A 21,804-nucleotide genomic window follows, 5' to 3' on the forward strand; every position below is an offset into this window, starting at 1 on the left:
AGCGAGTCTCATTTATCTCGTGCATTCATCTGACTAATGTAATTTTCTTACAGTTTGACTTTAGGGTTTAACTTAAAATAACGTTATGTTTGTGTTGCATTCGATATCAAAATTAGATTTTAAGCAATTAATGTCCAATTATAAGTATACCTAATACATAGCTAAAAATAAGTCACTCCCCTCGCTGATAAAATCGCACATTACACCCTGTTTAAATGTCTAGGAAATATGTCATTTCACATAGGAATGATAATTGCGATGCAATGAGTTGAGAATTGTCACAGCCTCATCTCGTCTCCTGTGTGGTGAGGTCCTTCTCGTTCTTGTTTGTGCTTATTTTTCTTTCGGTTTCCACTCTGAAGTTATTAACATTTATTCTAGATTCACTTCATGCTCAGATAGGCTAATTAGGACTATATTTTCAAAAAATCTCTTAATATATAGGTTTAAGTATAGTTTTCCGAACACCCTCTTACAAAGTTATGAAAAATTTGGATGAGTAGTACATTGTACCCCCAAGTTGGTCTGTCATGTCTCGTCTCGTTCTTGTAAGTATTTCGTTTCGGAAAATTCCATTTTAAATATTCAAAAGAAAATGTGGTCAGTCATATACTCTTCTGATGAAGATTTGTATCTTATCTTCGATTCGACGTGACCTCTTCTTTAGAAAAGTGTACCCCCCATACGCAAAGGAACATTCGTCTGCGGCATGATTTTCTGAGAGCAATTCTGATTCCATCGTTCCACACACATTTTAATCAATTTTCATCTCCTTAAAGAGGTTTCCAATAACATAGGCCAATAAACTAACTAGTAGCAAGCACAATGCAGTAGAATAAGTTTACAATGGTTTGAATTTCTGTGGTAAGTAAGATAATGCTTTTACGTTATAAACAATATACACTTTTTTTATTGGGCGAATTGAATATAGGTTTTTAACAGTAGCACCTTGCGTCTGCTGTAAAATTACCAAAAGGGGGCAGGCGTACAACTCGATTTACTGATTTAGGGATACAGTACCCCCTTCAAAAATTTGGGGGGTACATAATCCTGATGACAGCTGCCATGCTTCCAAAGACAATGGCATTTCGAAATTAAAGAGTATAATAGCTTTGAATGTATGTACATTTACTCCTTGCAAAAGTATTTAACAGCACTCTAAATTGACTATAGCTTATTTGGTAGTCCTGTGTCACGAGGTGTTTCCAATTTCCATAGCCTCTGGGAACTTTCATCCTTCAATTCAAGGTTCTTCAAGCAGTCGATGTCTGAAACGATAAAAAGTATCAAGTGAAAGCAACAACAAGGAGTTGGTCATTTGCAGGGAACGGATAGCAATGCACTTAAAATATCTCAAATATGTACTAAAAAGGTGCAAAATATGCATTTTAGAAATACATCTTAAGTTTTTTAAAATGTTTTCTTTCAGTTTCCGCAAAAACAGTGAGTATTCATTCTTTTTTCAGCTCATAAGATTTAACATGTAGTAAATATGTAAAAATTACAATCCTCAATTCTTCCATACACTCTTGTTTATACTCCTGTTTTTTGAAAGCTCAAAGAAAATTGGCATTCCTTACAGATCATGATAGCCCAAGATTACATTATATCTCAAATTTTCACCTTGAAACTCATGTTCTTGGCAAGAATATTTTTGTACTCAGAATCTACTTCACAAGACACAATTGGACAATATTTTAAGGCAACAGTATATGACATGTCAAGTTAAAAATCATCTATAGACTGCCAGTGTAGACTGTAGTAGACCGACAAAACATTCTTCAAGAAGTTATACAGAAAAGTGAAAACTAGGACTTCTATATAAGATTTTTAGATAATCTTCCAAAGTTTTTCACAATCTAATCGCAACTGATTCTCAGTTGTAGTGAAATTTAAAAAATGCAAAGTTTCGTCATACATAAATTAAGGAAATTTAAATTCTTGCTATTGGGTCATTCCACAGGAAATCACCCAATTGAAAAACAAAAAGTTGCTTCTTAGTCACAGATTTGCTTCCATTTTTTATACTGATAGATACTTGGTCCAATATGGGAAATATCCAAGGGGGGGCTTAGGGGGCTCGAGGCCCCCCCCCGAAAGTTTTCGGTTTACACTAGATAAAATGAGGTTTTTGGTTCCTTGTGGTGTGAAATAAGATAATGTGACGATATTTTGAGGAGAGAAATAATTATCGAGGCAATACGGAGAATGTTCTGTATTCCTGTTATTGTTAATAGTGCGTATCCAAGGTGGAAATCAGGGGGTTCGACCCCCCCCTTTAGGAAATTTTTCTGTTTACACTACATAAAATTGGGATTTAGGCTTCTTGAATAATGTGATGATAATTTGAGAGAAATAATTATCGAGGAAAGACGGAGAATGTTCTATAACCCTGTTATTGTTACTAGCGCGTATCCAAGGTGGGAATCAGATGGCTCGATCCCCCCCCCCCTCCCCAGGAAAGGAAATTTTTCAGTTTACACTAGATAAAATTAGGTTCTTGTCTTCTTGAATAATGTGACGATAATTTAAGGAGAAATAATTATCGAGGCAAGGCGAAGAATGTTCTATAACCCTGTTATTGTTAATAGCGCGTATCCAAGGTGGGAATCAGGGGGCTCGACCCCCCCCCCTCCACACCTTCCGGAAATATTTTTGTTTACATCAGATAAAATTAGGATTTTGGCTTCTTGAATAATGTGACGATAATTTAAGGAGAGAAATACTTATCAAGGCAAGACGGAGAATGTTCTGTAATCCTGTTGTTGATAATACTGACCGTAAACTTTTCTTGAGCTTTCAGTATTGTCACAGCAAACTTGAGCACTATGTAGAGACATTGTCAGCATTTGGAAGCTGCACAGCAAAGGTATCGCCACACGTATAGAGCGATTTCTTGGTAATTTTTAATCTCTCTAAGGCGCGAGAGGGAATGTGTCTTGAATAAGAGGAGTCGAACTACTAGCAATATTTATAAATCGTTTATCTGCGCAACGTTCTAGAATATCCTGAGGATATAAATACGCGTTAATTAGAAACATTCCTAAATGGAAATTCTTTGGCCGAACCTTGGATCCAATGAGAAAAATGGCGTCGTCTCTGACATCATTTCCTTTTAAGCGTTCAATTCAAGGACTTGTTCATGATTTATTTGATCGTGTTAAAGGTGCTTTACTTCAGTCTCTAATACTAAATGATAAAAACTTCTGGCGAGTTGATTTTTAAAAATGTGTCCGAGATAAAGAGTGGCGTGCCCACGATTTTCGGCAGGGAGTGGGGTTACGCATACTATTTTTGGTGGTCAGTCCTCATTTTGCCATCTTTTCCTGTCTTTGACGTTATTTTTTTAAGGAATACTGTGTCAAATGGGGTTATGGCCCCACAGGACAGTGTTTCTCAACCGCCGGGCCACGGGCAGGTACGGGGGCCTGGCATCGATTATATTGGGCCATGAGTTTGCAACTTGCATCCCGAGCTGGCAACCACCTGAAAAGATGATCTAATGATCGAAGAAAATTCAACTGATCGCCGATTTGCTGTTTCCCAGCCGCCAGTTGGAGTTGCATTCAGTTTAGCTACAGCGCCTAGAATAACGTGGTGTGGAAAACGGCATGGTTCTGCCCTCTCTCGCTGGTTCCACTCGAAAATGATCCGCTAGAGGCGCTGGTGTTGACCCCGGTGAAATTCACACAGACAATACTCGTTTATTTTTCAAAGATTGTTTTACATCCACTCGCGTGTTGTCCAACTTACCGCCCAAAAACTCGCAAGCGTGAAATATGACACTTTCGTTTCCCGCTTACTGGAAAAATGTAAACAACGCGTTGGTTGAGTTATATTTTCACCATGTCTGGAAACTGTCGCCACCGTTTTGTGCCTGGTTGTTCTAGTGGATATCGTTCAAGTAAAGAAAAGGGTATTTCTGTATATAGTGTTCCCAAACAAAAAGATAAATTAGCCGAGTGGAATCGTGCAATTCCCAGAGCTGACAAGGAACTCTATGACACAGCTGGTGTTTGTGAATTGCATTTCGATGAACAATGCATTCTCAGAGATTATGTTCACGTAATAAATGGTAAGGAGGTAAGATTGCCAAGGGGGAGGATATTATTAACAAAGGATGCAGTGCCTACGAAGTTTCCAAATCTGCCAAATTATTTCACAAAAACTGTTCCTAGAAAGAGAAAATGCAGAGAAATGTGTGGATCAAGTGCAAAAAAGCCAAAGAACAGTTTGACATTTAATGAAAGTTTGTCCATTCCTTCGCTTAAAGAAAACCTCACGGTACCCACAGAATTTTGGGGAAGGCACGTATTTGAAAATTGTGCTGATATTATTGCATTTTTCTCCTTCATGACACTATTTCAATTTTATTAGTATACAAAAATAAACTTGTGTACACAATCCAACGTTTGACGTCCAGCCTCACATGCGATGCTCGTGTTGCGTTGCACATAAAACATATTTATGTTACTTTTCTGTGTAAATTAATGCCATTTCGTGACTGCAAATCACTCCACAAATATAACTGTTTCCATCAATTCGCTTACCGCCTTTCTAGAGAAACAAATCTACACAATATATTCCAAAAACTAACTAAGCCGCATTACTTTCATAACAAAATTAGCACCGGGGTCGATCGCACTGCCATCTACTTGTCATCGTCTCGGGGAACCAGTTTCTTGGGTCGTTTTCCACACTACGTTATTCAAGGCGCTGTAGTTTAGCCCCGGCTATCCCCCCCCCCTCCCCAAATTGAACGGACTAAACTCCGCCTATCTTCGACTTCTCTTTCTCTTTTTGATTTTCAAAATTTGTGTCGACTTCCTCTCGAATTTCAAGATAAGTGATAGAAAGTAAACACCGTGAAATCAATTTGTCGATTAGATCCTGTGCAGAATCTTAACTATACAAAAGGCAATGAACAAATAAAGTGTTTATCAAATGTTGCCAGATGCTGACTGGAACATCATCAGCGACCCCCCATGGGTGAGTCCTCCAAAGATAGAGATCTGCAACAAAAGGCTTCCGCAGTTTGCAAAGACTCCCAGAAATGCACGCGGCACAAACAAAAAAGCCGCGAATAAAAAGTTTCCCACCGATCCGTACACGTGCACGCTCGTGGAGGGGAGGAAGGGGCATGCGCCCACGAGTCGGAAGGGAAAAAATGTGTCATCATCCACCGCGGTGACTGTAAAAGGAGACGCTGGACCCCCGCGGAGCAGGGATTAAGTAAGATCTTGCAGCATATGTTATTCGCGGGTCTTCAAAAGGAAGCATCTTGGAAGAAATGAAAGAGTTTTGATTGGGGGCCATTGTGGGGCTGATGCCCCCCTGCTGCTGGAATCGGCAAAGGGGCTTCGACCCACGCCCACAGAGCAGAATACGCCGTAGGAGAATTTCTGCGAATGAGGAAGCGGTCTTAAAACGCCACCTATATCACAGTGGTGCCATCCGTAGAACGATTGTGCTGATTCTAATAGGAAACGGTCCATTAGAGCAGACCGGATTGCATCCTCACCCTCCAGATCGAATTAAAAATTACATATACTCTAGTTTGGACTCCAATTAAAAAATAACCAGTAGACCTACATAAAAACGAGTTACATCAAAATTTATCAATTCTGCGTTAATCTATGCTAACAATTTTTTGTCGAGTATGCCTTCTATTTTTTTATCATCGTGAGAATAAAAAAGTGCCTTTTTTAAAAAGTTTTGCAAACAATCGCTCTCTTGGAAATTCTATAAATAAAGAATGGGAGATCTGATCGTGATGGAATTTTATTATGGTGCAGGCAGAAAGGTTTCAAACACAATTCTTAATTTTCAGAATTTTAAATAAATTGGTTAGCATAGATTAATGCAGAATTGAATATGTTACATTTTTATGTAACCCGTTCGTATGAAGGTCTACTATTTAATTTCTAATTGAAATCCAAACTCGAGTATCTATAATTTATAACCGGACAGTCGGGAGGGGCAACTCGGGCACTCGCCCGAGGCCCCGCGTCATGTAAAAATAATGTGCGTGTGCAGTTTATTGCAAATTTAAGAACCCTGGTGCTTCCAATTAAACAAGTAATCTGATTTTTTCTGACTTTATATCCAAAAATACTCAATTTCTAAACCAAGTGTGTCCGGCTTATAGCTATACTTAAAGGAATATGCACTACAGTTTACGAATACCTGACACAGTCAAAATCCGTATATGTACGGTACTGCCATGTGTTGCAATTTACGAAAAACACGAAACGGTGTCGCGCGCATGCGCATGGGAACAATAGGCGTAGCTACGGGGTGTGCCAGGTGTGCCTAGGCACACCCTAATGGGCTACTTTATCAAAGAGAATTAAAGACAGATATTTCAATTAGAGAGAAAATAAGCGGCAGTTTATAAGAAGTTGAAAATGTCATTACTTGGTACAAACGTGTGCATTATCGCTGATGAAACGAGTGTCTGTAGTTTTTCGATTTTTTGATGTCATTGGAGAAGGAAGATATTTACTGCATTGTACTCTGTACTGCAGCGCCTTTCTTCTATACATGTGACAAGCTGCACGTGTGAGAGACAGCTTTCTCCAAGCTTTCCCAAGTTAAAACTAAATTAAGAGCAACTCAGAAGCTGGATAGATTGGAAGCCCTGCTCTTGCTATTTGTGGAACAGGATAAAGTTTGGTCTATTGATGTAAATGAAGTTATTGATCGGTTTAAGAACATTGTACCTTTTGACAGACGTCTCTTGTTAGAGATGACGTGTACTTTGATGTATTTGTTTGTAACATTTATGAACATTTTGTGTGTGTGTGTAATTTCTATGCAATTTGAGTTTTTTTCTACTACATATACCTATTCAGAAATTTTCACCCCTGTCATTTAGTGAATTCATATTCCTTTACAAACATCAGTGCAGTTAAAGAGCCAAGTGAAGGTGTTGCAAAATATGCTATTAAAAAGGTACAAGACCTCATTTTTTCCTTTGTGCACACCCAAATATAAAGTTCTAGCTACGCCTATGATGGGAACAGTAAACAAACATGGCGGAGTGGACTCCACAACAGAAGGTGTTCTGTGTTTTCGGCGAGGCGAGGCGTCCGGTCATCGGGAGATACGGCGATGACCAAGCAAAGTAATAAAAATATTGCATTTTATATATTTTAGAGAAGAAGTAAAAATAATAAGTCAGCATACTCGCATATTTATGCGAAATAAGCCAAGCGACAGCATGAAACGCTCGAAATACGCAAGAGATTCGCTAATCTTAGCGCGTCGAAATGATGGCCCAGTACTGCCCCTCGCGCCGAACCCTCCCGCCAAGTTTCCTATTGAAGGCAATGGTGTTAGAAGCCCCAGCTCATCGCAGAAGAGGTGCGAATTTATCGTCTTTGACGGTGTCAAGAACAACCGAACCATGGCCGAACGCTTCCGAACAGGCAGTCCAACAACCTCTACTTTCCCCCCACTCTTGAAGGTCTGGGTCATAACAGGCCTTGTTTTCAGCCCCATCCTCATGCTTACAGCCACGGCAGGGTTTGTCTGGGTCTGGAGTCATCAAGATTCTTCCGAGTGTCCAGTGGCGTGATCAAGCAGTGGTTAGTGAGGGGTCATAATCCCTGCTTAGGCTCAATAATCTTTATAATAATAATAATAATAATAATAAAGAACGTGAAAGGCAGGAAAGGCTGGCAAAATGAGGAATTCAGGAATGACTAAAAAAAAGTACACGGGCACACCACTGCGAATGTCTGCTATTTAGACTTGTTAAGAGAATATGCACACATTGAACGACATGAAATCTGCTTTTCATTATCAAAACAACAATTGACGGCGGACCATAAAAGTTCTTATACCTTAAAACGCGACAATTGAGGTGTTTTCATTTCAGTTTCGATCATATTTAATAATTCTCATCGTATGGGATAGAATTATGTTTTTTTTTGTATTCTTAAGGTCTGTGGTATGAGCTTTTACATTGAATTGGCAATGATCTTGGCGTTTATCGCAGATATATATTGCACCCCCCCCCCCCCCCACACACACACACCGCTGAAAGATTGACCGTGACGTTTGGGAAATCTTGCGATGACTACGTAAAAATGTCACGCTTCGCCACTGGTGTTATCATTTGTCGAATTGAAGTCCGTGACTCTAGTCCAAGTGTATTGACGTTGTTAGTGACAGTGACGGAGTCAGTGTCTCTCATTCTGTGATGTGTAATGGCAAGTTATTGTGCATCAGGATGCACCTTCATTCCCAAAAAATTCTTGATCGAACAGATTTTGGGACCGTTTCTTTTTTTTATAGCTCTAAGCCGGACACGCTGTTCAAATATTTCAGTCAAAAATAGTTAATATGAATACAGAATGATATTATGACGTGAAAATATTATTTTATAATACACCGTGTCCATATATATACTGTCATACTTTAAAGTGGTATTACGTCGCTTTGGATAATCGTATTTAAATGAAATTGGTGAAATTTGAAAGAAAAACTCAAATATTTTTGTGCATGTCAACAATGGACACCAATGTCAGCAATGGACAACAATGAACGAGTTCAAACATAGAAACTGAAATAAATTCACTCCTGACAACAATGGACGATGCGGGTTCATTGTTGGATATTTAGCAGGCAGGCACGTTACATGTGAACGTTTTCCTTTAAAATTGTGTTGTTATTACAGAAGATTTAACAACGTAGTTGGTGTGTTTTAGAATATCATTCCACGCAGAGTTTGGTGAAGGTTCAGCGTGCGGATTGAAGTCGAGGTCACCTGACTTGACGGTCTGTGACTTTTTTTATGGGGTTACATAAAAGGTTGTGTCTATGTACCCTCATTGCCTCAAAACCTGCAAGAACTGCAAATTCGCATCACTTCTGCAATCCGGTCCATGTTGGAGCGTGTGTGGCATGAATGGGAATATCGCCTTGATGTCTGCAGGGCCACTCGTGGGGGCCACATTCAATGTCTATGAGTTGTAAAATAAAATATTTGAGTTTTTCTTTCAAATGTCACCAATTTAATTTAAATACGATTATCCAAAGCAACGTAATACCACTTTAAAGTATGACAGTATATTTATGGACACGCTGTATATGAAAGCACGTAAATTCACTAAAGCATCACAACATTCAATCAAAAGTAAACAAAAGAGAATTATGGTAGAGAATGTTATTGAATACGATTAAAAATTACCACTTCGATATGTAAAATAAGAGTTTGATATTGAACACACATTGTAATTAAATATACTGAACATCGCACCAGTGGCACATTGAAAACGAAAATAATCACTAATTTAGAGACTGTCATTAACATCCCATAATTCTTGATTTTAAGCTTATTGTTGCTCCTAAGTAATAATACGAAACATATAAATTAAAAAAAGAAAAAGTAAATATGTTGACCAAGGCAGTAATTTATTTTATTAAAAACATAAACTAAACGTAACGTTTCAACCTTCTAGCAAGATCTTCTTCAGACTCTGCACCAAGTACAAATGTAACAAGGTACAAAAACAATACGATATATATACACAAACATTACTCCCCTCCAGACTATTAGAAAGTTGTTCTGGAACATTCTAGCAGGTGGCTTTCCCTTGACAACTGTACTTACACCTAAAATGCTTTCATATCATGGAAACAAGGCTTAATGGTGTTATAATATAAATTAATGGCTTATTAATTGTAATTGTGATTATATAGGGCACCTGAACTACAGACCCAGGAACAAAAATCTTAGTCCTGCTCCTCTTCCATCTTTCACTTCACTTTCGTTAACCTATAGAAGTTGGAACACACTGTCCGGGCAAAACAATGAACTTACGGTTTGTAAGTCCTGATGGGAACGATTGTTTCCCCTCCCCAAGGTCTGCAAGCTCTTCAACAACAAGCAAATCAAACTCAGCACAGGGCTAACTATTCTCTCGCCCAAAGCGACCCTCTCCGACAGCAGAGTTCTTTCATCCGGTGGGCGCAAGTGGTTGGTTTAATTCGATTTTATTTTTGTTTGTTTAGCGTCGCATTTCATCCAGTTTTGGCTAATCGCGAAGACGAGGACTCACAAAGGACATTCAAGCCCAGGCCGGGATTCGAACCCGGGACCCTTAGCGTGGTAGTTCGCTGGAATAACAACTCCGCCACGTAGGCTTGCCAACCCTCCCGGACAAACTTTTTTATCTACCTGAATGACGAAATTTAGATATTTTTTTTAAATTTTACTTTGGTATGCATCTGCCGATCGAAGAAGTTTGTTAGTGAAAACCAAACAATTAAATCTCACAATAATATTTTGAAGACACATGATCGTGAAATATGAGTCGTTTAAGTGGGAAGAGGGAGAAAGAGAAAGTTTATACACATTGTTGCGCCAAAGCGTCTACACGAGAGCTGCAGAAGACAAAAACAAGGGCATTGTTGCGTCAAAGTCTTGAGACTTCTTTATTCCTCTACCCTTAATCTAGTTCGTATGTTACAGTGGAATTCAGTGCGTTTCAGTGTTCGTGTTGTCATGGTCAGTTCGGAGTTGCGAGATAAGAAAGCTTTATTCAATTTTACTTACTTATTTGTTTTCTTACAAATTGTGGTTGGTAGGTTTTGATCCAGTTCATTCAATTTTGTATTGATAGTAGCGAGACCACAAACTGCTAACAGCTGATCCAGGACATTATCCTTCTAGAACATTTTATTCCAAAGGATTTCAAGGTTAAAGTTGGAACGTCTAACGCCTCGGAGGAGTGGTCGGTCTTGGTGCTGGTAAAAGGTGTCGGCAAGAGGTAGTGATTGCTGCTACAACCTTTTCAAGCATTCCCATTGGCTGGTAGCTTTTTGGGGTAGTAAATAATCTGTGGTGGTAAGGTTAGGTAAGTTGGGTTTGGTCCTCTTAGAAGAAGAAGACGACGAAAATAGTTGTAGTAGCAATACAGACCTATCATATAATCCATTTCATACGGTGCGATACTGTTTTCCGAAGGCAGGAAAGAAACATTTCACGCTGGAAACAGTTCCTGTGTTTGTACTTGATTGTAACATTGAAAGCACTATAGAACAAGTGGTAAATACAGGATGTTTCATAATTCCCTCTGGGATTTTGGGAGTCGGTTGCTCAGAGGCCACGGAGATGAGCATTGTACGATGTTAATTAGGACAGCCCTTGTTGAATGACCATCCTAATTAGCACCGCCAAAAGAACACTACGCCGAAACCATTTTCATTAATTTATTCTACTATGTTATGTAACCCTTGGAAACACATACCTGGTGCGGTGTTGTCCTGTCTAGGGCTCTTGCTCACTCTCTCTCTCTCTCTCACACACACACATGCATGTGTTTCCTAAACTGCAATCGTTTCTGCCTTGTCCATCACCAAACTATCTATCGTAACCGTCTACCACAAACTGTCTATAATAACTGTTCATCGCAACTATCACAAAACTGTCCCTCGCAATTCTCCATCAACAGTCCATATTAACTGTTCCGCAAAAACTGTCCCTTCCTCTCCCACGACCGCACTATACAGGGTGTCCATAAAGTCTCACCCCAACCAGGGTATTGTGAGAACGGCTGTAAATAGGAAGAAATGGCGAAACACGTATTCCATGATGTTCAGGGAGAAACGTTTTGAGGCCAACCATTCCCTACTCGGGCCCACCACAAGGGGGTAGGCTGGGGTCGACTCAATTTTTCAAATAGCAAGGGGGGTCGAAGAATATGTCGTTTGTAAGGTCTTCAACAATAATACAGCAAATCCGGGGTCTCTACGTAGCTTCAATTGACAATGGCGTGAAATCAAATGTGGAACATGACCAGCATTGGACAGGACTCCAACTCCTACTAGTGTTGCCCACGAGACGAGACTTTGGCCTGTCTCGTCTCGTGGAAGTCTCGTGGAAATGCTGTCTCGTCTTGAAAATATTCGTTTGTCTCATGACACATGGTCAATCTCGTCTCGTCTCGAATTTTTAAAAGCCTGTCCCGTCTCGTCCCGTGGACAACACTAACTCCTACAGTAGTAATCCTAGACAACAGTGGGAGCTGGAAAAATGTTCCTACACTGTAGCATGATTCGGATATATCCTAGCAGTGTCTACAAATACGTACACCCTCCCCCCCCTCCCCATGAAATGGTAAGCGTCCGTTCACAAAACCGCATATAATCGCGCCCCCTGAGATTGCTACCAGGAGGACACGGACCGACATGCACAATCGCAACTCAAGGCAAATGGTGAAGGAGGCACGTAGTTACATGTACAATGTCAACTGAAGGCAAATGGGGGGTTAAAATATGTTACAACACGTACACCACTAAAAGTCAAATTTAGCTTACCTACTATTTACAGAAGATGTTCGAAATGAGCCCCATTCACTTGTTTGAAGGAGAATGCAGACGGAGTATCGAAGCAGACCAAGTAATCAGTGTTACTACCGCGATGAAGATTCAACAGGACCATTCTGCTTGTGTTCTCGTAAGCAAACAGACCGGCAAAACTTCGAAGTGACTTTGAAATACTGGACGTAGAAGAGTTGTAGTGTCGTACACACTGTGTTCTACTAACGTGTTCCCTGTATCTTCCGTTACCGTGGTTCTGTTTGTGTGTGTGTATTGGTGGTTAAAGTGTTTGCAACGACGAGAAAAATGAATGGTGCCGGAAGGGCGCGTTCTGGCGCAGACAAAGTGGAAATTATCTTTCTTTTCGGTGAATGTGGCAGAAACTACCGTGCCACTGTTAGACGATTTAACGAATTGTATCCCCAACGCCCTAGTATTGACCATAAGTATGTTTCAGACCTTGTGAAAAAATTCCGTGAAACGGAAAGCGTCGATGACAGACGACGTCCATTAGGACCTCACATCGATGAGGCAACAGTGTTGGAAGTTATAGGACGCGTGACTGTAAACCCTGAAACGTATCTCAGACAAACAGAAGAAGCAAGTAACATTCCACGGAGTTCTGTCAGTAAGTTATTAAAATTACACAAATTTCATCCTTACAAAATGCAGATAAAGCAAGAACTAGGAGATGATGATTTCGATAGACGAATTGAGTTTTGCGACAGGATTGCTAACAACGAGAACTTCTTACACAACATCTGTTTCAGTGACGAAAGTTCTTTTCTCCTAAATGGCTGTGTTAATAAACACAATGTTTGAGTATGGGCAGATGTTAATCCCCATGTTGTGAGGGAAGGCCATACGCAAAGACCTGAAAAGGTTAATGTGTGGGCAGGTATTTTAGGAAACCACATAATTGGACCCCTATTTCTTAATGGCAATTTAAACGGTAATCTGTAACTGCAAATTCTACGTGACACAGTGGATCCCTTGGTAACGGACGTTGTAGAAAACTCAGTCGATGTCAACGGTGTGCCTGAATTTGATGCGGTCAATATTATTTTTCAGCAACATGGATGTCCTGCACACTACAGCCGGGACGTACGTGAGTACTTGAACGAACATTATCCCAATAGGTGGATTGGCCGTCGTGGTCCCATCGAATGGAATGCGAGATCGCCTGATATTTCTCCGAACGATTTTTTCCTTTGGGGACACCTTAAATCTTTTGTGTACAAAGCAGAACCTAGTAGTCTTGCTGATCTGCAACAAAGAATAATAGCAGCCTGTAGAGACATTTCAGCAGACACGTTCAGCAAAGTGCGACGTGCATTTCATACTCGTCTGTTCTACTGCCAAGAAGTGAATGGGGCTCATTTCGAACATCTTCTGTAAATAGTAGGTAAGCTCAATTTGACTTTTAGTGGTGTACGTGTTGTAACATATTGTAACCCCCCCCCCCCCCATTTGCCTTCAGTTGACATTGTACATGTAACTACGTGCCTCCTTCAACATTGCCTTGAGTTGCGATTGTGCATGTCGGTCCGTGTTCTCCTGGTAGCAATCTCAGGGGGGGCGAGGATATGCGGTTTTGTGTACGGACGCTTGCCATCTCTTGGGGGGGGGTGTTACGTATTTGTAGACACTGCTAGGATATCTCCGAATCATGCTACAGTGTAGGAACATTTTTCCAGCTCCCACTGCTGTCTAGGATTACTACTGTCCAATACTGGTCATGTTCCACATTTGATTTCACGCCATTGTCAATTGGAGCTACGTAGAGACCCCGGATTTTCTGTATTATTGTTGTTATGGTAAGACCTTTCAAACGACATATTCTTCGACCCCCTTGATATTTGAAAAAATTGAGTCGACCCCAGCCTACCCCCTTGTGGAGGTCCCGGGTAGCGAATGACTGGCCTCAAAACGTTTCCCCCTGAACATCATGGAATAGATACGTGTTTCGCCATTTCTTCCTATTTACAGCCGTTCTCACAATACCCAGGGTAGGGTGAGACTTTATGGACACCCTGTATATTTCTTACCTATATCCTGTTGGCGGAAGTCGGGGGACAGGAAATTTTAGTAAAATGCTGAGTTAACCCTAGACAGGAAACCAACTCGACAGAACCTTGGCAGGCAGCCATATACACCACGGTGAAGAGGGAAGTTTTTAACCAACCTTACAAATGTTCGAAATGTCCTCCCTTGTTGACTTCAGAAAAGTCAAGTCTGTAATCTTGCTTGTTTTACGTCTGTCGAGTCGCCAAGGGAGGACATATCGAACATTTGTAAGGTTGGCTAAAAACTTGGATATTTTCCCTCTCCGTGGCTTCTGGGCAACCGACTCCCAAAATCCCAGAGGGAATTATGAAACATTCTCTACAAATCATTCCCTTAAAATAACCTCCGTGGTCTTTGAACAACGTTCAAAACGAAGCTTACAAATGGTGATTACGAAATATTTATTTTTGTATCCTGACCCCTCCTCCTGGAAAACAGCTGTGTAATATCTACCTTTTCAGTTCCAGCCCCCTCCGGAAAAAGAATCCTGTGTACGCTACTGCATTGATATATCAAGGGCGGACAACGTATATCTTGTCTCCCTCCTATTTTAGTCCAGGCAAATTAGGAAAAAGAATGGAAAAAATTCCAACAGAGATAAAAATTGGTAGATATCACCAGTATGGTATTTGAAACAACATACTAAAAGTCCCCGACAATCCGAGTTGTGCTCTGTCCGCCATATTGGAAAATGGCGGACGAACGGCGACGTTTGATCATAATTGCTTTATTAACTAAAAATGGTGAAGGCTGAGCCGAAAATGTGTTCAGACATAAATTAAAGAAAATAAAATTTCCAATAACTGTAAGAAGATAAATTTTTGTGATTTAACCAACCATTCCACTGTTAATAATATATGTAATTTCTTTACAAGTGCTGCCCGTTGTGGGACTTGGATGTAACGTATGTGATCATCGGAAAACAAACTGAATAACCTTTTTGGCAAGGCAACAATGGATATAACCTAATATTGTATTATTTGTGAACAAACGTTGAGTGAAGGTGACACTGTGGTTGTGATAAAAGGCTTAAATGCTATAAAGAGCAGTAGTTTACGTCGAAAAGATGGAATATTTGAGAAATCGGAAAATGAGACGAATCTGAGGTTACATATTAAGTGCCGTAAAGACTATACTCGCGAGAGTAGTATTACTGCTGCAAATAATCGTTCACCACAAAATTCAATACTCCTTTGATCAGCAGTACATATATTTGACTTCAAACGCGATTGCTTGTTTTGCAGTAAAGTTTGTGATTTTCAAGCAGAAACGAAAAAAGAATGTGAACAGACGAGCCAAAATATTTGAAGTTCGATCCTTAACATTCAAGGATCAAATCATTGAAGCTGCCATCAAGAGGAACGATGATTGGGGAAGGACAGTGCTTGATCGAATTCTTACCGTTATTGATCTAGTTGCAGTTGAGGCTAGGTATCACCATCCTTGTTTCACTCAATTTTACACATACTCACCTATATCGGGAAAACGTGGTAGGCCTGAAGATGAGTGTATTTCTATAGCATTTCTGTAGTTATGCTGCTACCTTGATAACGATAACGACGAGTGTAAGTACTCGATGAATCAACTTGACGAAGATGAAGGAATATCTTCCACAATATACTGATGTCTCAGACAAAAACTCAACTCTTAAGAAACCCCTATGTGATCACTATGGAGAAGACATGATAATAAAAACACGTAAAGGGCAAACCGCTACAGTATGTTTCCGTGATACAGGATATAAAATATTATCCAAAAGTTGGTACACACAGAAAGAAACTGTCGCAATAATTCGGGAAGATATAGGATCTGAAACATATGACAAAAGATATGTATCCAAATCCACATGAATGCTTGAAGACAGGTAATGATATGGTTCCAGAGACATTAAGGGTCTTTACAGAGGGTGTGATTATGAAACGAATAAAAGGAAATGAAGACTCCATCAAAAGAAAATATGCATGTATTGAGCATGCTATTATATCAGCAGTAAGACCACGGTCATTCAATTCAATGATTCAGATTGGACTTGCAGTTTCATCTACATAAACATTTTGGTTCCATGAAATCTTATTGATATGTTATCAAGCATGGGTTTATGTGCATCCTACAATGAAGCCGTATTGTATCTTAGTTCTGCAGTGTTAAGTGACGAGGAAATTGTTGCTGACAAGGAATTATTGAATCAGTTTGTTTTTGATAATGCAGACGCCAATGTTCGGACCTTGGACGGACTAGGAACTTTCCACAGTATGGGGAGCAATATGTGCACTACTCCTGCAAGATCTGTTCATCCCAGAAAAGAAATTGTTCGATTGAAGAAGCAACCATTAGAATGTTACCTTGCCAAATTTGGTAATGTTCCATACGTTGTGCCTGCTGTCCGTAGCCTGCAGAAAATCAAGATTAAAGAAATTGAATACACCAAACAGGTAGCACCATCAGTGCATGTTGCATCACTTCTTGATTTTGTATGGATGTGTGGAAATCACCTTACCTTGTCACCAAGTCCAAGTTGGAGTGGTTATATGGAGCTTGCCACTGAAGGTAGCAACGAATATCACATTTCTGAAATAAGTATATTACCATTTATAAAGTTGCCGACAAGTCCAGATGCCATATAATCATCTCTTATGTTCGCAGTTGAAGAATGCATGAAATTTGGTTAAAATACATGTATTGTTACTTTCGACCAACTTCTATATCTGAAAGCCTCTGAAATTGTTGCGGCTTCTCTAGACAACGGAGATACAGTATGTCGTCACTTGTCTTTCCTCTAGGTGGATTCCACATGCTTATGTCGTACATGGGAGCGATAGGATACATGATGAGGGGAAGCGGATTGGAAGAAGCTTGGTCAGTAATATATATTATTCGTTACAAGTCACGAAATAAAAGTGTAAAACTTCAATCAACACCAGGCAAATTTGATTACAAAATAATGGGAAACGTTTCCACAGAGTTAAATTTATTTTTTACATTATTGGATTATATTGGTTAAATTTATTTTTTACATTATTAGATAGGTTGGTTAAATCACAAAAATGTATCTTCTTACAGTTATTGCAAATTTTATGTTCTTTAATTTATGTCTGAACACATTTTCGGCTCAACCTTCACCATTTTTAGTTAATAAAGCAATTATGATCAAACGTCACCGTTCATCCGCCATTTTCCAATATGGCGGACAGAGCACAACTCGGATTGTCGGGGACTTTTAGTATGTTGTTTGAAATACCATACTGGTGATATCTACCAATTTTTATCTCTGTTGGAATGTTTTCCATTCTTTTATGACATTTTGCCTACTTTTACTGGACTATTTCGCTAGGAAGCACCAATGTACGCCTGTCACCAGTGGCGTGCCCAGGATTTTTGAAAAGGGGCGTTCTTCTTTTGTTTTGTTTTTAAGGAATACTGGACTAAAGGGATGGAGTTATAAGTTCACCCCTCCCTCACCCGGGACACGTCACTACCTGCCGCCCTCGAGTTCTGTCATAATCAACTTTATGAGTTGTCTTGCTAAAATTTACACTGTTCGAGCTCTTTTGTTTTATACAGATAACTGTTAACAGTATACAGGGATGCTCAGATAATGCGTGGCAAATTGTTCATGACTAACTTTATATTCACTGAGTTTTCCCTTGCATCCTATGTGCTTTTGAAGGAATGCATTTTTTTGTCCGCTAGTTTCTCAGCCGGTGGCTCCGGTACAGAGCCGCGAGAGGCTCTTAAACTTTTTTTTTCTGCAACCAGCATAATTCAAATCAATTTAATAGTGTAAATATTAAGTTTTACGGGTACGACAATATGCTCATCAATTACACGATAAATTTCGATTGGGATTTTCATCACTTGCCAATTTAATTTAATCATGTTGGGCCGAGGAAACTATAAGATTCCATTAGTTCCAGTAGGCACTGGCATACGCAGGATTTGTTTTTCGGAAGGGGCTGAAAATGTAAAGGGATACGACACAGCTGTTTGGGGGGGGGGATATACAAAATAAGATATTTCGTATTATTAGAACTTTCTACTCTCGAGTTCTTCACTGCTTTTATTTGAAAATGTTGATTTTCTAAAAACTTCGGACGGAGCTGTAGCCCCATCGGCCCCATCTCCCTCTGCGAACGCCAGTGATTTATGGGTACTTAGCCGCGGTCTCGTGAAGGTTGAGTACTAGTGTGCTGATGCAGCGTTTGTCAGCAGCTTGTTTGGCGTTTTGTTTGAATTCTTGAAGCTCTCGTTGCATAAAACAAAGAGAATAAGCATAGTGGTGGACAATTTGCTTGGTAGTACTTCTGCATCTCATCCTAAGCACAGTTGGTCCCGGATCGTAGAGGTGTTTTCCTCGACGAAATAAGCCGGTGTCTGAATTTGGTACTCTTCGTCAGTAGGAATGGAACCAGAATGTTGCTTTCTTTTCCTATGTGGGTGCTCCCTCAGGTGTTCACAAAAGTTGTAAACAAGGGCACCTGTGTGCACACATGTTCACAAAAGTTGTAAACAAGTTTGACATGTAATGAATAGAACTCGAGGGTGAATAAATTACGTTCTTTTGTTATAAAAAATAAGAACGAAGGTTGAAAGTAAATGTAAATAATATTTTAATATAAGGTGAATGATGCGAAAGTTCTATTCACTACATGTCAATCATGTCAAACTTCTTTACAAGTTTTGTGAACACGTGTGCACACATTTGCACTTGTTTATACAATTTTTGTGAACACCTAAAGGACCACCCACGTAGAAAAAAAGCAACGTTCTGGTTCCATTCCTATCTTCGTCTAAGTATACGTTGAAACAGAGCCGGACCTAGTGAGGGGTAGCATATACATATGAGATAAAAATTGTTGTTTGTGTGCGGTTTATTACGAGTTCATAGAACGCTGGTGCTTCGAATTAAGGAACTAATTTGATTTTTCCTGACATCATGGATTGTTTTGACATACCTAAAAATAATCAAAATTACTGAAATGATATTGTAAACAAAGCACTACATAAAAATCGTGTTCAAATATTTCAATCAAACAGAGTTAATGCACTATTCGTTTAATTATAGAATGAAATCATGCAGGGTGTTCATAAAGTCCCGGTACCATTACAAAAGGCAGCTCGAAAACTACATGCAATAGAACAATGGAGGAATTCCAGATAACCATAATTTTTCAACAAGATGGGGCACCCCCTCATTGGTCCAAGGATGTTCGAGGTCTTCTGGATAGGCATTTCCCTGGATAGGCCGTGATGGACCTATTCCCTGGTTACAGCGCTCTCCTGATATCACACTCTTGGATTTCTTCTTCTGGGCGCATGTCAAAGATTGTGTTTACCGCACTCCTGTTCCAGATGTTGCTACACTTCGAAGAAGAATAACAGAGAGTATTCTAACTGTTACTGGTGATATGCTGGGGCGAGTATGGGCAGAAGAGGATTACCGCCTTGATGTTCTGAAAGCAACTAGAGGGGCGCACTTTGAGGTGTACGGCATATAAACGTGGAGAGTTGTAGCTCATTTTGCAATCAAGAGCATTGTTCTATTGCATGTAGTTTCAGAGCTGTTTTTTTTTTGTAATGGTACCGGGACTTTATGAACACCCTGTAGTATTTTATATGAAACAACATAAATACACTACAGTGACGAAATTCAATGAAAAGTAAACAAAAGAAAATCATGGAGAGGCTCGGGAGTAAAACTCGATAATTCACACTCTGTTCAAAATCGAGTTAACATTGGATTCGGTTGCTGCACAGTCTAAAGTTGCTGTACAATAGTGAATAAAGTTAATAATAATATTATATAACAATAATGTTTATATTGTAATTATACAGGGTGTATCATAATAGAGTAAACAACTTTAAAAGGATCGAAATTCCAGTTCTTTCCACACTTTTTTCAAGAACTCCTCGTCCACCAAAGCAAGGGCGTTTCTTATTCTCCCCTTTAGTTATTGTACATTCTGCGCTATCAGTGGCACATAGATTTTCCCTTTCACAAAACCCCAAATACAGAAGTCTAGAGGTGTAAGATATGGGGGCCTGTGAAAGTTGCTATTTTCTTTAACACTTACACCAGCGCCAGAATGACCGTGTTAAAAAAGTCTTGCGCAGGAAAACAAAACTTGAAGATTTTCTCATTGTTGTGTTTCTGATAATTTCTAAACAATAAAGCTGATAAGTTGCTTAATCAATTATGATACACGATGTATAGAACACTGAGGTGTACTTCAGTCTAAGGAACAAAAATCTGATTTTTTCCGACCTCTCATAATAATAATAATAATAAATTACTTTATTAAGCACAAAATTTGGTTATAGACTCCGCATATATTTTATGCCCCAGGCCCGCATAGAGCTGGCGCTGCGCTGAAACTAAAAATTTTCCTAGTTCAAGAAAAAATATGGAAACACTGACTTACCTCCCGTTTTAAGGAACCGAGAGAAGCTGGTTGCCATGGCGACGGCCGGCACCGCCAAGTTGATGTGCGGAAAGATCGCACCCGTGGCAGAGTCCCGTGCATTGCAGACGACGATGCCGGCGAGCCCCCCGCGGGCCCCCACCAGGGCCCCTCCGCTCCCCCCGGACTGGATGCAACACGTGGACTGCAGCAGCACGGGGAAGCCCCGGAGCGTCGACACGTGGGACACGTTTCCACGTGTCACCGAAGGAAAGATGTTGTCCTCCTCGCTGAACAATGGGTAGCCGACGCCAACAATGGGCTCGCCTGCGGAGATAATTGTTGCACGTGTCACGCGAAATAAGCGCAAACAACAATTTACATGGAACAATTAGCAAAGACGTTTCAGCAACACCAGCGGGGTACTCCATTTTATCGCCCACCACCCTCTCTCAATTTCAAACTGCTGAGGTTCATTGTTGGGATAATCCAGGGTAATTGCACAACAATAACAAAGCTCTATTCTTATGCTATGAAACAGGCTGTCATCGCTCAAAATATATATAATTTGCGACATTAACTGAATTTAACCAGGTTCAATACGCAACAAATAAATTGGTTAAACCACTTAGTACAGTGGGATCCATGAGTATTACCGTGCAAATTGTCCATGGCTATTTTCATTAATTATTCTCTTACATATGTGTTTTTAAGCGATGGATTTTTATGTACGCTGGTGCAGAAGTTGTCAACAGCTTGTCTTGAGTTTTCTTTTAATTCTTGAAGCTCTTATTGGGTCAAATAAAGTGCAGGAACATGGTGATGGACAATTTGGACGGTAATACTCATGGATCCCACTGTACAGGGGCAGATGAAGAAATACAAAGGCAAATCAATAAAATAGAAATGATCATGTCTAGCTACTTAGCAGGCCCGTAGCCAGGCAGTGGCAAGGGGGGGGGGGGCTGATCCCCCTTGGCACTGCCGTCAGCTCCCTGATAGTAGGTCA

At 40.0% G+C, this 21,804-nt stretch overlaps 1 protein-coding gene across 2 annotated transcripts in view; it reads right to left on the bottom strand.

The window, feature by feature from the left end:
* Positions 1-1,049: 1,049 nt before the first annotated feature.
* The window catches only part of LOC145979567 (peroxisomal leader peptide-processing protease), a 606,981-nt gene continuing 586,226 nt past the window's right edge, over positions 1,050-21,804 (bottom strand). Inside the window, exons 8-9 of one of the 2 annotated variants that reach the window (XM_083112539.1) lie at positions 20,817-21,122; positions 1,050-1,268 (exon numbers count right to left, since the gene is read on the bottom strand). In XM_083112539.1, coding sequence (XP_082968665.1) covers positions 1,168-1,268; positions 20,817-21,122 — 407 coding nt within the window. In that variant the 3' untranslated portion in view covers positions 1,050-1,167. The remainder of the gene's footprint in view (positions 1,269-20,816; positions 21,123-21,804) is intronic. The other variant, XM_083112540.1, reaches the window with a different exon arrangement.

This window comes from Lepisma saccharinum, chromosome 26 (assembly GCF_977018435.1).
Source record: "Lepisma saccharinum chromosome 26, izLepSacc3.1, whole genome shotgun sequence".
Lineage (NCBI taxonomy): Eukaryota > Metazoa > Arthropoda > Insecta > Zygentoma > Lepismatidae > Lepisma > Lepisma saccharinum.